Genomic DNA, 15527 nt, shown 5'->3' on the forward strand with positions numbered 1-15527 from the left:
CAGTGGCACAATGCAGTTTAATTAGGGTTTTGCTTAGAATTCAGAATCATGTAGAGTCGAATTCCTTGAACTCCACAGTATTTTTATTGTACAGATAGGCACTACTAGTTTTTGAAGGGCCACCATTTCAATTTACCGATGAGAAATCCTGTATTCCTAAGATACTAAGCTGCTCTTGGCTATGTTGATGAGAATTGAGTTGGCTATTAGAATTTTGTTGAACATTATCTGGCTGCCCCTCAAAATTGTCTACTAATACCAGTTTCTCTTGATTAATACTGGCTAATTTGCTCTGTAATCGCTGCTAAACTGGTGGAATTACTTAGTACTTGGTTTGCATTTCTTCAATTACAGTTGACCACAGTTAATTATGTACTTTGTGTCATTGAAGTGCAGTCTTTCAGACGTACTTGTTCAAGTGCCTTATTAAGGAACTCGTTTTATTAGAAATTTATTTTGGTATAAGCTATAAATTCCAACTTCTTTCAATCACTCAGATTGAAAAGTTCTACCACATATAAGAACTTGGGAATCCAAGTGGTAGGCTATTGCTTCTCATAGAGCTATGCCTTTTAGTCGGAATTGCTTTTCTATTTGAGGGAAGAAGGAAGGTCTTTATCTGAAGCTCTTTGAAAGTGCTTTGTTCTGGAAGTTTTAAAGTGGACAGTGCAGGCTAGAAGAAAAATAAACCTTGAGAGGGCTTGATCTTTGATATTGGACTGGAGGCAAGTTTCAGGTGACTCAAGAACAGACCCTACTTAGAAGAATGGAGCACAGAGTAGCTAGTGGAATTTTTCCCCCCTGGCTCCAGGACATGGGTGAGCTGTGGTTGTAGCTATTAGTGGGAGATGAAAAGTGATGACAGGGTTAGGACTGGGGGGTTCGGTGTGGGAGAATGAGAGATTAAGTTTGACATCCCTCCTGCCTGCGAGAGGACTAGGAAAAACAAACAAAAACTCCTGGCTTCTGGGAAAGGACATTTTCAGGGCAGTGTGAGAATCCCTACCTGAACTTGAGGTCTGGACACAGTAGAGTTTGTCTAACAGAATCATGGATCCTACCCCCACACCTTCAAAACAAACCCAAGATTTCTCTGACCTTTAGTGTTGTACACTATGGTATTTAGGTTCCAGAGAATTGTGGAATTTTATGAGTTAGGAAGTAGATTTAGTTGGTGTTGATGGAATATATTTTAGACTTTAAAAATACCAAGGAATGAAAGACTTAACTCTTTGGAGTTTTACTTGGGGAAGAACTACTTGTAGTAGTGGGCAAAGATTACCTGTTTCTTTGACATTCATCAAGATCTGTCAAATTGAACAGTCAAAGAGAGACATGCTTAATGTACCTGAAAAGTAATGTAAGTCCCTTAATGTGATTTTGTTTGTTTTTTTGTAAAGCTTGTGCTATAATAGCCGGTGGGTGGGAAGCAAGCAAGTTGGGCCAACAGAAGTGATGACAGGTGACATGACCAGGAACTATACTTGCCAAGTAGGTTGTAGATTAAAGTAACATGAGAATCTTGATGAGGGAAAAGCATGGAAGAGACGGTCAGCCTTACATAGAACCTTGTCATGGCAATCAACTAAGGGCACTTGATGGGTGCAGAGATGCCAAAACTATACAGTAGTTAGGGTAGAGTAGAAATGTAATATACTTTGAAAAGGACTTCAGATTAAGTCTGGAGTAGCAGCAGGAAATGATGTTTATGAGCAAACTGACCAGATACGTTCAGTTTCTAGAGCTGCATAGGAAACAGACTGAGAACAGTTTACAAGACTAGGCTATACGACACATTGCTAATTTAGTAGGTTAGAAAAGGAAGTACAAATTTACAATAGATAAGCAAAACAGCAAGGTCCATGTTCTTGTGGCTTGAGCTTTTTAGACCCAGAGGGAATTGGTGTTAAAGGCAGCAAGTCCCTATGGTGAAACTAACAGTCCTGAGACAGCTGGCTGGTCTGCACTGTCCTGAAGCTACAGCCAGGTCTGATACTACCAAGGATGGTGACCACTGGAGTAGGAACTGGGTAACTAGATATGTTGTGCTGCTCTTGTGATTATAGTTAATGGGCACATTGACTTTCTAGGTATCAAGCCTCATTACTCATGAGGGAGTCATACCCCATCTTTAACTGATCTAGAGTCAGCCTCTCACCACAGAAGGTGAGTGGGCGAAGAGAACTTGATGCAAAAATGGAAAGAGAGATGTGTTGGTGCTCCAGTTCTAAAGAATCAGTTGAAGGAGCCTCATGTGGAGAGAAGTCTTCTATGTTGGAGGGTAAATAGCCTTCATGGCTGGGAAGGTAGTCCACTGGGGTGACTGTCAAGGAATTGGTCAGGTTGCCCAGTTTTGAGTCAGGTTCCCTGCTTCCCAGCACCTTGTATAGATGAACTAGTCTTGTGTCGGCTGTGAGAGTTCCTGTAGGTTGTAGACTGGAGGCAATGTATATTGTGTCTTCCTTGGGGGTAGAGTGATCTTGGAACCTTTGTCTTCTTTTGGGGCAATAGGGTTGTCTGAAGATTGGGGTCATTTGGTAAAGGACCTCATTGATGATTAGGGGCTCAGGCTCTTCGGGAGTGGGCCAGGCCATCAGGAGACTGTCCATGGCCTGGGAGAAGAAAGAATGGGTATGTAGGTCACTTTGACAACCTGTATCTCTGAGTTTCCAAAACTTGGCACCCTGCCCTGTCTCAGCCTCAGATGAGAAGCTGGGCCTTTAAATTTTGGAGGCACCAGAGCCAGATATCCATGCCCTACTCATCATTGCCAATCTCCAACCAAGGGCAGATTGATGAGCTTAACCTTCAGTCTCTGAATCAAGCTATACCATTTGCTTTTTCTAGTGGCATAGGCCTGGAGACAGAATGGGAAGGCTCGAGCAGAGTCTGGAGAGAGGGAGTATTTTCCAGGTTGGAGGTGGTAGAGGGAAATTAGTGTATTGAGCCTGCTGGTTTGTTGTCTTCCACTATTCATTGCTGAGAATCAAATCCAGGGGATTATACGTGCTAAGGCAAGTGCTTTACTATTGAGTCACATCCCTAACCCTGTTATTTGTTAGTACTGGGGAAAAAACAAAAACAACAGAGTTTAGAAATGGGCGAGACTACTCATGAAGGGCTTCTACTAAAGACCGCATCATCACTATGTAGCCCTGGCTAGCCTGGATATCTGCCTCCTGAGTGCTGGGATTAAAGGTGTGCATCATGTCATTAAGGCCCTTTAAGAGCATGCTAAGGGGTTTGGGCTTTGATGGAATTAGATGATTTCAGATAAGGCAATGTTCTTGTCAGGTTGGCATTTAAAGAGTATTTGAATAGCTTTTCTGTAACAGATTTTCATCTTCCCCTTTAGCTAGTCTTGATAATGCATTACTAAATTTTTCTGTTAACTTTTCCAGCATCTCTTTGGTCATCAGCTCTACCATGTCTTCTTAATAAGTTTACTGCCAGTTCTCAAGTTCAAGTCCTTGGCACTTGATTAACATTTCTCCTACCAGGCTTTAGTTGAGTTCTTCTTACATCTTATTCTGTTGCACAGTTTGTCTGGGCTTCCCAAGGTAGAGCTGTTAACAACTAGGCTTATATGAAAAGATTTCAGCCCCTAGTCTGCTCCTTTCTGCATCTATTTCCCATTTTACTTCCACATAGTTTCTCAGTGGCAGCAACACATCTGTTTGGCACCTGACATTTCCATTAGTTCCCTATTTGCACTCCATTCAAGCAGTGCATTCAGACCACCCAGGAGGATCTGAATACGTAACTTAGAGAATGGGCAAATTCTGAGGATGAGCCCCAGCTTTGATAGTCTTTGGGAAATTTTGATCAATCTCTGCCTTGTTTTTCTCATTTATTAAATGACAAGTTGCACAAGAGGGTCTTGGTATAATTAGCCTCTGATATGGCCACCTTTTGAGGGCATGACAAGTGTCATGAATGATGACAATGTCAAGAATTCCATGAAAGGCTTCCATTGTTCTCTTAAAAGTTGGTTCTCCCATGGTCATCCTCAAGCTGGTCCTGGCATGTATGTTTGTCTTGGAACATGCATGGCAGCTGTGCCAAAGCAAGGCTACCATATGGGAGAGATTAACAGGATGAGAGAAGTTTGTTTGTTTTCACTAGGTGAGCTGTTCTGCCTCTGTGGGACAGTACTGACAGACTACTCTCTAGCACTTCCTTAAGGCTGGCTTCTAGAAAGCCCCAGGGTTCCTTTAGCCTTATGGTTCAGGAATACCATGGGCACCGATTTTAGTGATCCTCTGTGTAGTTTGGCCTTTTCCTTCAGAGTTTTAAGGTATATCTTTATTTCAAATCTATTTTCTGCCTCAATCGGGTACAAAGTGCATTATATAGTTTTTTAGAAACAGACTACCTATGTACTTTAGAAGTCAAACCATCCAGGCTGTGGGACTGCTTCAAAGTCTTCATCAACTACATTTTTAAAGGCTATTTATGGAGATGGCTCAGAGGTTAAGAGCACTAGCAGCTCTTCCAGAGGTCCTGAGTTCAATTCCCAGCAACCACATGGTGGTTCACAACCATCTAATGAAATATAGTGCCCTCTTCTGGTGTGCAGACATAAATGCAGACAGAACACTACACATAACAAATAAATTAAAAAAAAACCCCAAACCCTTAAAGACTATTTGTTCTTTGTGTATATGAGTGTTTTGCCTTCATGTATGTTCTGTTCCACATGTGTGAAGTACCTGCAGAAGTCAGAAGAGGACATTGGACCCCAGAGGTGGTTGTGAGCCACCTTTTGGGTGCCAGTAACAACTCAGGTCCTCCTAAGCAAAAATGTGTGCTTTTGACCATTGAGCCATCTTTCCAGCCACTGAAAGCTACTTAATTTTTTCCCCCAATGGACTATTTTTACAAAGTAATAATTCAGACGTCAAAAAGAATATGCAATAAAAATCAAAAGGCTTCCTATTCTCAACTTCTCTTCAGAAGCAGCCACCATAATGGGCTTATGTATTTGGCAGGCTTCTGTAAAAGCTATCTCAAGCACTTGTTACAAACTTGTTGACTTTTTTGTGAGACTCCTGATAGCTCACATTGCTCCTCCTGCTTTAGCCTCCCCAGTACCTTTTACCTCTCACTTGTAAGTGGGTTAAAAATCTTTAAGCACATACAAGTCTCACTTTTCTTTTAAGCGTGTTGTATTATTGCTATGACTAGTGTACTTCTGCCAGGTGTCTTTGGGCATCTATTTATATGACAGTTTTTGCTACTGTACTATCTCTAAACTTTTGTGCATCTTATTTGATGTTTTGTCCAGCCTGTAGCATCTCTGTGTTGCCTCTATTTCCTGGTCAGAGTCCATGGTTACAGTGTGAAGGACAGTGTTTTCACCCAGCACAGAGCTGCCTTCCACTGTGTTTTAGCCTTAGATTGTCAAGCTCAATTGGTTCAAATCCTGGTACTTGAATACTCTCTTACGCCAGCAAGGCAACTTCTAAGGCCTTGTGGCTCATTGTATACTCCCGTAGATTATGGTCATCCAGTGAGGGCCAGTGTGTGGATACCTCCCTAGTGAGTGTTCAGCTCTGCAGTATGGGACACTAGAAACACTCGTCATACTGTGCTTAAAGGTCTGTTGTAAGGTGTAATGTCTTCATATCCTGCTTGGAAATGAATTTAGGATCCATTGTTTATCACTAGTATTGGGCAAATTATTTGGTCCTCTGCTTTAGTTTCCTCATCTGAAAAATCAAGATAATACTATGTCTTATAGCTGCCAATAAATTGCTGATACATGAAATTAAAAGTGCCTGCTACATAGGAAGTAATATGTAGGTTATATATAAATACAATATGTTGATGTACTCTAATTATGTACTTGACTAGTACATAGTATAGTATATAGTGTATATACATCTATCATTGTTACTACCTGTGCTATTGTAAACAAAAATCTCTCAATAGAAGTCTCCAAGTATGGTTGTTCTTGGGAAGAAATGAAAACTGAAAAGAAGTGAACATGGTGGATGATGCCTATAATCCCAGCATCATGGGAGTCTGAGGCAGGAAGATATTTGTGAGTTTGAGGTCAATCTGAGCTATAGAGTGAAAAGCTATCTCAAAAACAAACTGCAACAAAAAAGTAAAAAGCATTTGCTTCACATGGCATCTTATTTACACTTCTGTAATAAAATGTGAAACGATGGCACTTGGTATTCAGATAGTTGGGCAAGTTATCCAAGATGCACACATGGTAAACAACAGCAGCAGGCTCTTCCAGAACCAGTTGCAAAGATGCTGAACTGCAGTGATTGAAATTCCTAAAGCAGAGGTGGCTAGGAGCAGTTCCTCTAAGCAGAGGCTGAGCCACTGGCTTTTGGCTTAAGGAAGTGAATCAAAAGAATCTTGAAAAAAGGCTTTCAGGACTCACAGCAGCAGGAAAGATTGGCATGTGGCTTCCTTTCCCTCTTGTTCTTCAGATGCCACAACTTTCCGACCTCCAGAGATACCCATCTCGCTCCCTCCCGTAAACAGTGGCAAAGTCCCTTTGCTGCTTTATCCCCAGTGCTCTTTCACTTGTATGTTGAGCCATCTCTTCCATAAAGCCTTTTCTTTATATACATAATGACTTCCCACAAAATTCAAAACTAAGGGTTGCTTTTACTTTGTTCTGTCCTCTAACAGGATTGGGAAAGTTAAATTCAATTGCCTGAATTTGGATCAGTTAATTATCAGGGTACTATTCCAAATGACAAAAAACAACCAAAAATACATACTTTCTTCTTTTGAAATAAGTTGAAGTGAGGGGCATGAAAGCTCCTGGAGTCATAAATCTTGGTAGGTCTTATGTTCATGGGCTTCAGTTCTCATGCATGGACTGCTCTTGAGTCCAGAAGAAAACATAACTCATTATCAACTCTGCCCATCCACAGTATCTTATTCCTGGGAGGATTTCTTTAGATGTGGTTATTTACTAGCACTACATTAGCTGCAATGTGACTTTGTACCTTACCTCTGCAATGGGGTACTTCTTTACCCATGTGCTATTTGCTGGATCTGGAATGGTTCTGCTGTACCATTGAGGTCTGAGAGTAGAAAGGAAAGCAAATAACCTATAAATAAGAAAACAGTGACAAATAGTTAAATGTGTGTACAAAGGCACAGTTTCACAGGCTCTCAGTGCAGTTATTTTAGGGGAGAGGATTCTTTTGTATGAAACGAGTAAAAGACAAACCCTGAAAGAAACATTGTCCAAGGCAGGAGTTCTTTGGATTGATGACAATAAATCACGATACAACCACTTAGAGTTTGCTAAATAAATTAATAACTTTTGAGGCCGGGCGTTGGTGACGTACGCCTTGAATCCCAGCACTCGGGAGGCAGAGCCAGGCGGATCTCTATGAGTTCGAGGCCAGCCTGGGCTACCAAGTGAGCTCCAGGAAAGGCGCAAAGCTACACAGAGAAACCCTGTCTCGAGAAAAAAAAAAAAAAAAAGGAAAAAAAAAAACCTTTTGTTCCACTTAATTTTTAGTAGTCCCTCACTATTTAGCCATGCATTAATTCAGCAAGTAACATTAAACTAAGTATGTGATCAGTACAGTGGCACATGCTGGGAATAGAAGAGCAAAGCAGAAGATATTGTTCATATGCTTGGGGATCTTGCTAGTGAGCTAATTAAAATATTAGTACATTATTATAATGAAGATTTAAAATAGGATATAGAATAGTGTAATATCTTGATTATAATGTTTAAAATACCAAGGAAAGGGTATTTTAGAGAAATATCTGTTAACAGTGATTACACTTTGTGATCAGAGGAAATTGGAGGTCTTGTGATGAGAAAAAATTCAAGAAGCTTATTAAGTACACATGACTTAAAACTATTGGCCGTTAAAGAATCAAAACCAGTCAGGCAGTGGTGGCACATGCCTTTAATTGCAGCACTTGGGAGGCAGGGGCAGGTGGATCTCTGTGAGATTGAGGCCAGCCTGGTCTACAGAGTGAGTTCTAGGACAGCCATGGTGGTTACACAGAAAACCCTGTCTCAAAAAAAAAAAAAAAAAAAAAAAAAAAAAAAAAAAAAGGAAAAAAAGAAGAAAGAAAAAAAATCAAACCCGATATAAAGTATTGTTCAAAGACTGATAAGCTTTGATGAAGAAAGGCCAGCTATGATTTAACTGTTAAATCAGGGATTCTCAACCTTTCTAATGCTGTAGCCCTTCCATATAGTTGCTCATGTTGTGATAACTTCAACCATAAAATTATTTTCATCTCTACTTCATAACTAATTTTGCTACTGTTATGACTTGTAATGTAAATATCTGATATGCAGGATATCTGATAAGCAACTTCTGTGAAAGGGTTGCTAACTCACAGGTTGAGGACCACTATGTTAGATGACTAGCTATGCTATGTGGCAATGGTGGGTAGTGATAGCTTGGATATGATTCTCTTTTACTCCTGAGATAAACTTTATCAAAGTATTTTTTAAAGTTATTTGTTTTTGTCTTTTTATGTGTATGGATGTTTTGCCTGGTGCCTACAGAGGCCAGAAGAGGGCACCAGATCCCCTGGAACTAGAGTAACACAGTTGTGAGCCACCATGTGGGTGCTAGGAAATGAACCTGAGCCCACTATAAGAGCAACTGGTGCTTTTACCTGCTAAACCATGTCTCTAGCCCCTTACAAAGTCTAAAGAGTTCTGCTCTGGTGATCTTTGGGTAGATCTGCCAGACAAAGTGCACTGTCTGGCAGAATGTCAAGTTTGTTATATTTGAATGCCAAGTTGTATTGCTTGGCATCTAAAGAAAGCTTTGTGTTGAAAAATGAACTGATTATTTTTCCTTTGCAAAATAGTATATTTTAAAATTAATTTTTAAAAAAAGATTTAAAATATTATTTTGTATTGGTGTGGGTGCACATGTGTTATCATGCATGGGAAGTCAAAGGACAGCTTGGTGTAGTGGGTTCTAGGGATCAATCTGTCATCAGACTTGGTGACAAGTGCCTAACCCACTGAGACATCTGTCTTGTTGGCCCAACTTTTATAAAATAAGTAGAAATAAATTCACCTATGGTTCCCAAATATAACCACCATTTAATACTGTGTTGTGTATCTTTGGAGCAGAGTGTTCATTGCCACTTAATATTTTATTTCCTCCTTTTTCCGCAATTCAGGATCTTGATTTATTGAGATGACAGTGAATGCAGCTAAAAGACCATAATGTTAGTCACTCTTGCCTCATTGAGTTATGTCTTTTGAGATAAAACTGAAAGTATCATATGCATGCAACTTTCAAGCTCCTTAAAAGGAAAGAATTGATACCTTTTCCTTTTTCCCCCATTGTAGAATACAATACTGGTAGTTCCCACAGCTATGAGATCACAGGGTGAAAGGTCATGAAGAAGCTGTAGGATAATAGAGTGCAATATATCATCCAAATCAGGATAGAAAATTTGTTGCTGTCAACTGTAGCCCTTTACCCAGGTGAGAACATGCTACACAGCTTATATAGATCCAAGCTAATGGAGTACACACAACCAACTGCGTATTGAGAGCTTATTTGGAGGTTCTAACAGGAACACAACTACTCACATACCCTTGATGGAAGAACAGTCCTCTACCTTGGAAAATGACTCTTGGTGTGTTCCTTTGGGAGGCACTGCATAGAGTGATGAGGAAAGAAGCGGACCTCTTCCTAGTTAGTCAGATGAGCTGAGTCACCCTGGTGACTAGTGGGGTGTCAGATGTAGTCAGATTGCCTGCTCACCTCAACTGTGTATGTGACATGTTTCTGTGTATTATTTCGAAATATAAATACTGTTTGCAAAATTTAAAAACTAATAGCATTCATTACCTCTAACTTCAATATTATCTTTAGTGGATAAATAGTAAGACACCCAACATCCTTCTCTGCCCTCCACATACCTATGCATAGTTTCCCTGTATGTACATACACATATGTATCACACACACACACACACACACACACACACACACACACACACACACTCACTCACATATTAAATTGGGGGATGTAACAAACAACTCACTTTTGCCGGAAGGAACGGATTGAGAAAAGACCCACCGTGATGATAGCAATGCAAATGCTTGATGCCACAAATGCTTTCCAGTTGGCTTTGCCTGCAAAGTTAGCAAATCTTGTTATGGTGTTATCGTCAGTAAAGACTTCAAAAGTCTGACTTTTGTGAATCCTCTGGACCTTAACCCACAGTGCCTGGGTAGTTGGGTTTAGGAACAAAGTCAACTCACTTCTGACTATTCAGTTAGAAGGACACTGTGGGGACCCAGCTGTATATATTCTAAGAGGCATCCAGCCCTGCAAGGGCTCCCCCAGCTCACAGGTGTCGAAGGAGTATTCAGTGGTGGATATAAGCCTCACAGGGCTTCCTGGATGAGGGGTAATATTTCTACTGCATTTTGAAAAATGAGTTGACAAGTCTTCAAGTAGACAGTGCGGTGGGAGGGCAACATATAGTGCGGTGCGGTGGGAGGGCAACATATAGGTTAATAGCAAGTGGGAAGTGCCTGCAAGAAAGACAGCAGTGAGGTAAGAAAAGTTGAGTAGGAATGTGTCTATGTTAGAGTCCACAGTGGACTGGCTGTCTTCATTTTCTTACCCTGGGGACAAAATTCCCTTTCGTTTCCTTGGGGACTTTCACCAGCAGCAGTCAGAGCTGTCATCCATAGGACGTATGTCACTCCAGGCTGCAGGCTGCTTATTGGATGTGAATTTTGGGAGTGTCTGTATGGGATTTCTGAAAGGAAGACAAAGGAAAACAAGGCTGTGTAAAGAAAATAAGCAATGTAGGTACTCACCTATTTTTATTTTTAATGCATCTTTTAATTTGAGAGAGAAGCATATTTGCCTCCTATGTACTATCTCCTGGGTTGCATCCTCAGCATCTGTCAAGCTAGAATGTGAACAGCAGTAGCTGCTGGCTCACTCAGCCAGCCTGTGCCTATGCTGAGGACAATAATGGAAACTGGAACTGAAGACTGGATCCAACTTCATCAATGGCCCATGAACAGTCACAGATTCGTGTTGCCCGCTCTGAACATACAGCATCACCTCAGAGAATTCACCATGTAACAGGAAGAACAGACTTTGTCCACTCTTCTGTTCTACTTAACTATGGGTAGATAGTAAGAAGGAGCCCTGGAAAATTCCCTCTGCCCCACTAAAAAGGGTTGAGGCATGAGCAGATCATTTCGTAGGCTATATTTTACAACTTTTTTTTTGTATTTTACAACCTGTTGAGAAAAGTATCTTGTGGAAAATTCCAAGGTCTGCTCAAATTGCTTACACAGACTTAAGCAATATGATTAAGTGGGTGTGTGGGGATCCCTATTCCTAAAGGAGGGGATTTTTTAAAAAAAAAAAACTTTCTTTTAGGAAGTGCTTCTGTTCATCTTGCAGGCACCAGGGAGTCAGCTGTCCAACTGTGTGAGGTGTTCTGCGCTGAGGAAGTGAGATGAGACACTGGAACAGAAAGGAAGGGATTTCTATGGTTTGCTGGGCTGGTTTGCACATGCCTATTTGAAGAACAAAAATAGCAGCTGATGTGGGGAGGTGAGAGTGGCAGAGTCAGCAGTTTTGTTGGCAAAATAGGCTAAGTTGTGTAATGAGACAAGTCAAGCAAGAAAGACTGGTCCTGCTGCCTCTGGGCTGTGATCCCAGGAGAGATAAAGGGGTCCCTTCAAACCTCAGTGGATGGAAATTTAAACTCAGGTGGTTCAGTAATAAAGGGATGAATTTAGAAGGATGTGATCGCTGCCAACTCTCTGATAGAATGTGGCTATGAAGGTCAAGAAGAGTAGACCTGAACAGTTACACTGATTCTGAGAATGAATTCAACCATTTGTTATTCAATGGATACCCTGCTTACTTAGTAAGTACACCTACCATCTCTCTGGTTGTGTTCTAGAGGAAAGAAATGGTGATTGAATTGCTACAGCTTGTGTCCTTGAATGCTCAGAACTCGTTCGCAAAAACAGGCAGGCAGAGGCAAGTGTCCTGCAGAAGGGAGGTTTTTGCAGTTGGAGCACCAGTGCATGTGGCCATGCCAGCAGATATCCCGACAGCAGGCTGTGCACTGATGCCAGGGCACTCTTAATTCTTCACCTCACCTGTCCCTGTAAAGCTAGTGTAGTGACAAAGAACTGATACTTCCACATGCGTTTGCATTGCTCTATGGGACTGAGTAATGTAGTGGTATTTGCTGCGCCCATGACCTTGGGCTGTAGGGCCCGAAGGAGGTGGTGTTTCCTGCCCTTGTACATGACCTCTTAAAAGGAGAGGGAGAAGGGTCACATGTTCTTTAACTCTGGCATGATCAGACACCAGCAGGCCTGGGAACTGAATCTGGGTCCTCTGGAACATCAGTCAGTGCTCTTAACCACAGAGCCATCTCTTGTACAATGCACCCATAGCCCAAGGTCATGGGTGGAGCAAATACCACTAGACTTTTCTAGTTCCTCGGCACACTGAATGCTCTGAGGCTAGGGAATGGGGCTTAGTCACTAATGTGTGCTTACTGGAATAAGTGGGAATTTAATCTAGACTAGTAAAAAGTCAGACTGTGAATCTTGCCTTTTAGCTTATTTAAAAATACCCTTGTGTAGGCTCTACATGCATCAGATCTGTGAGAAAATATAGTAGGCTATTTTCAACATCTACAGCAACAGCTACAAGGACCAACTAACCACACTGATCTTTGTGGTTGTGAATGGGCATTAGCTTAGATTTTGCCAAAAGGAAAATCATTTCTGGGGCAAATATTATAGGAAGGATCCCAAATACCCCATGAAAAGGCCAGTTGATTGGCCAGCCTTTAGGAGGCCTCTCAGAACTGTCTTACCCTGACAGGCCTGGTGACAGATTAGCTAACAAATGACAGAAAGTCTACAGAGCTGTTAATTAAGAATGAATCAACTCACAGAGACAGATGTGGGGAGATCATCGAAAGTGCAGGTCCATATAGAAAAAGATCCCAAGCACATTTTTGTGTGTGTTATTCGCACCCCCCCCCCAGAGGAATATACACAGAACAGCCTGAGAACTTTTATTTTCTCTGAAAACTAATGTAAAAATTAATAGTGAGAGTCATAACTGAGAGAAAGGTCAACAGAGAAGACAACTCTTCTTAAGGTTCCTAGGCAAAAAGCTCTCCTGTGGCAACACTCTGGAGCCTACCACTCAAGTAGTCTTATATTTCTCAGCCAATAATTCCAATGAAGGGATGAAAATGCCCCTTCTTTCTAACAAATGCTCCTGAAAGAAAGCCAGCTGCTTATGAAACAGAGAGGGCCAACCAAAGAAACAACAAAAAATAAAAACAAAGCAGCTCTGATTAGATCAAAGAACTGAAGAGCAGAACTCAAGTGACTAGTTACTTCAAGGAATGATTTATGAAACCATTTGAGATAATGCTGCAGCCAGAATTTATTGTAATTGTTTGCTTTTCCAGCTGTAGAACAATTATAGGTCATAAAGAGTTATCTAAATTATGCTGTATTTTATCTATTCCAAGAAGAAGAAAATATAGTAATTACAAATGTGAAGAGTTAAGAAGTATCTGAATGTTTTGAGCCTCAAGGACGTATATGATTAGCACTGACGCGCCTTTACTGTTTGTTTCATTAAATTGTCAGCTCTACTTTGACAATCAACATCATCAATGACATTATAATTCTGAGCTTTCTTGAGTGTCATATTCCTCTTGTTTAAAAACTCAGGATAAACCAGGAGTTTGGGGTTGTAAAACTGGATTTTTTTTTTTATCTTTTACCTGTCTTTATGTCCCCCCCCCCCCCCCCCCCGACAGGGTTTCTCTTGTATAGCTTTGCACCTTTCCTGGAACTCACTTGGTAGCCCAGGCTGGCTTCGAACTCACAGAGATCCGCCTGCCTCTGCCTCCCGAGTGCTGGGATTAAAGGCGTGCGCCACCACCGCCTGGCCTTTTTTTTTTTTTTTTTTTTTTTTTTTAACCAGTTCAACAAATGCACAAATGTTATTATTTGTCATCTGCTTTGAGACAGAGTCTCACTGTGTAGCCCTGGCTTACCTTGGCTTGCCTTAGCTATCCTAGTTTGGTCTTTGGGAGCAGGCCCTGTAAGAGGTTAGTCCACTCATTTCATTTCTATATTTTAAACAATTTGCTTAGCATGTAACACATATTCAATATCTTTTCATGTGTGCATTTAGGTGTCTTTTATTTTTCATAATTCAGCTCATTTCACAAGTGCTGACTTAGTGCTAGCACTTGTGTAGAGTGGAGACATGCCTAATCTGTGCTTTTCCAACATCTAAACAGGAGGCCCCACAGCACTTGGTTTTCACACATACCACAGAGTTCAGGCTGCCCAGTAGAGTTTCGTTCTTTCCAGTATATTCTGTAATGGAGGATGCAGCCCACTGACTCCTCGACTGGGATATGGGACCAGGAAATCAAAAGGCTCTCCTTTTTCTCTATGATGTCAGTGATCTGAGGGCCAGTCAGTGGTGCTGGGGAAAAGGACACAAGAGGTTTCTGTCACCCTCCAAATCCAAACCACTAACCGAAGCTTGAGTGAAAGATCCTAAAGGTCACCTTTGTGGCTGGAGTCACCCAGGGTGGAGATGCAACCCCCTTGGTCCTCTGACAGTGCATGCACCCGGATTTCATAACAGGTGTAGGGATAGATGTTCTCTGCACGAGAAAAAGTCATGTTAATACCTGCATCTAAGTCATTTTTAGTTTTCCTTAGTTTGAAGATTGAAGAGCAGTCTGGACTGAATAAAGGGATGGCCTAAGTTAGAATTTCCCAGCATCTTATGTCAATGATGCAAGCTTCTAGGTACCACTTCCAAGAAACATAAGGGATTTTATTTATTTTTGTAATAAATTCTTTTTATGTAGCCCAAACTGTCTTCAAATCCACAGCAGTCACCCTGCCTCAGCCTTCTTAGGCCAAGAGTTCAGGCATACATTACTATGCCTAGTTTCTTCATTTAAGTGACCAGAGTAACTGTTCTTTTTTTTTAAAATTAATTAATTTTATTTTATTTTACAATTCCATTCAGTTCTACATATCAGCCATGGGTTCCCCTATTCTCCCCCCTCTCACCCCCTCCCCTTACCCCCAGCCTACCCCCCAATCCCACCTCCTCCAGGGCAAATCCTCCCCCGAGGACTGCGATCAACCTGGTAGACTCAGTCCAGGCAGGTCTAGTCCCTTCCTCCCAGACTGAGCCAAGTGTCCCTGCAAAAGCTCCAGGTTTCAAATAGCCAACTCATGCAATGAGCACAGGACTTGGTCCCACTGCCTAGTTGCCTCCCAAACTGATCAAGCGAATCAACTGTCTCACCTATTCAGAGGGACTGATCCAGCTGGGGGCCCCTCAGGAGTAACTGTTCTTAAAAAGGAGATAAAAGCCTTTAAAAAGCTCTAATGAGGATTTAAACATATCCATACAAATACAAGCATACCGAATATTGGATTCTACAAATGAGTCACTTGTTTATATGGAGTTGTTGGAGTTTTGCAGGTATAG

General features: G+C 41.3%; 1 protein-coding gene across 10 annotated transcripts in view; it reads right to left on the minus strand.

Annotated features, from left to right (window-relative positions):
- The window catches only part of Il12rb2 (interleukin 12 receptor subunit beta 2), an 85576-nt gene continuing 70049 nt past the window's right edge, over positions 1 to 15527 (minus strand). For 8 of the 10 annotated variants that reach the window (XM_076566893.1, XM_042273432.2, XM_042273436.2 and 5 more), the window contains 6 exons: positions 14584 to 14682; positions 14340 to 14498; positions 10612 to 10749; positions 10024 to 10114; positions 6983 to 7082; positions 1 to 2612 (listed from right to left, as the gene is read on the minus strand). In XM_076566893.1, the coding sequence (XP_076423008.1) occupies positions 2094 to 2612; positions 6983 to 7082; positions 10024 to 10114; positions 10612 to 10749; positions 14340 to 14498; positions 14584 to 14682 (1106 nt within the window). In that variant the 3' untranslated portion in view covers positions 1 to 2093. The remainder of the gene's footprint in view (positions 2613 to 6982; positions 7083 to 10023; positions 10115 to 10611; positions 10750 to 14339; positions 14499 to 14583; positions 14683 to 15527) is intronic. The other 2 variants (XM_076566895.1, XM_042273438.2) reach the window with 2 other exon arrangements.

The sequence above is a fragment of the Peromyscus maniculatus genome, chromosome 3, assembly GCF_049852395.1.
Source record: "Peromyscus maniculatus bairdii isolate BWxNUB_F1_BW_parent chromosome 3, HU_Pman_BW_mat_3.1, whole genome shotgun sequence".
In the NCBI taxonomy this organism is placed as follows: Eukaryota; Metazoa; Chordata; class Mammalia; order Rodentia; family Cricetidae; genus Peromyscus; species Peromyscus maniculatus.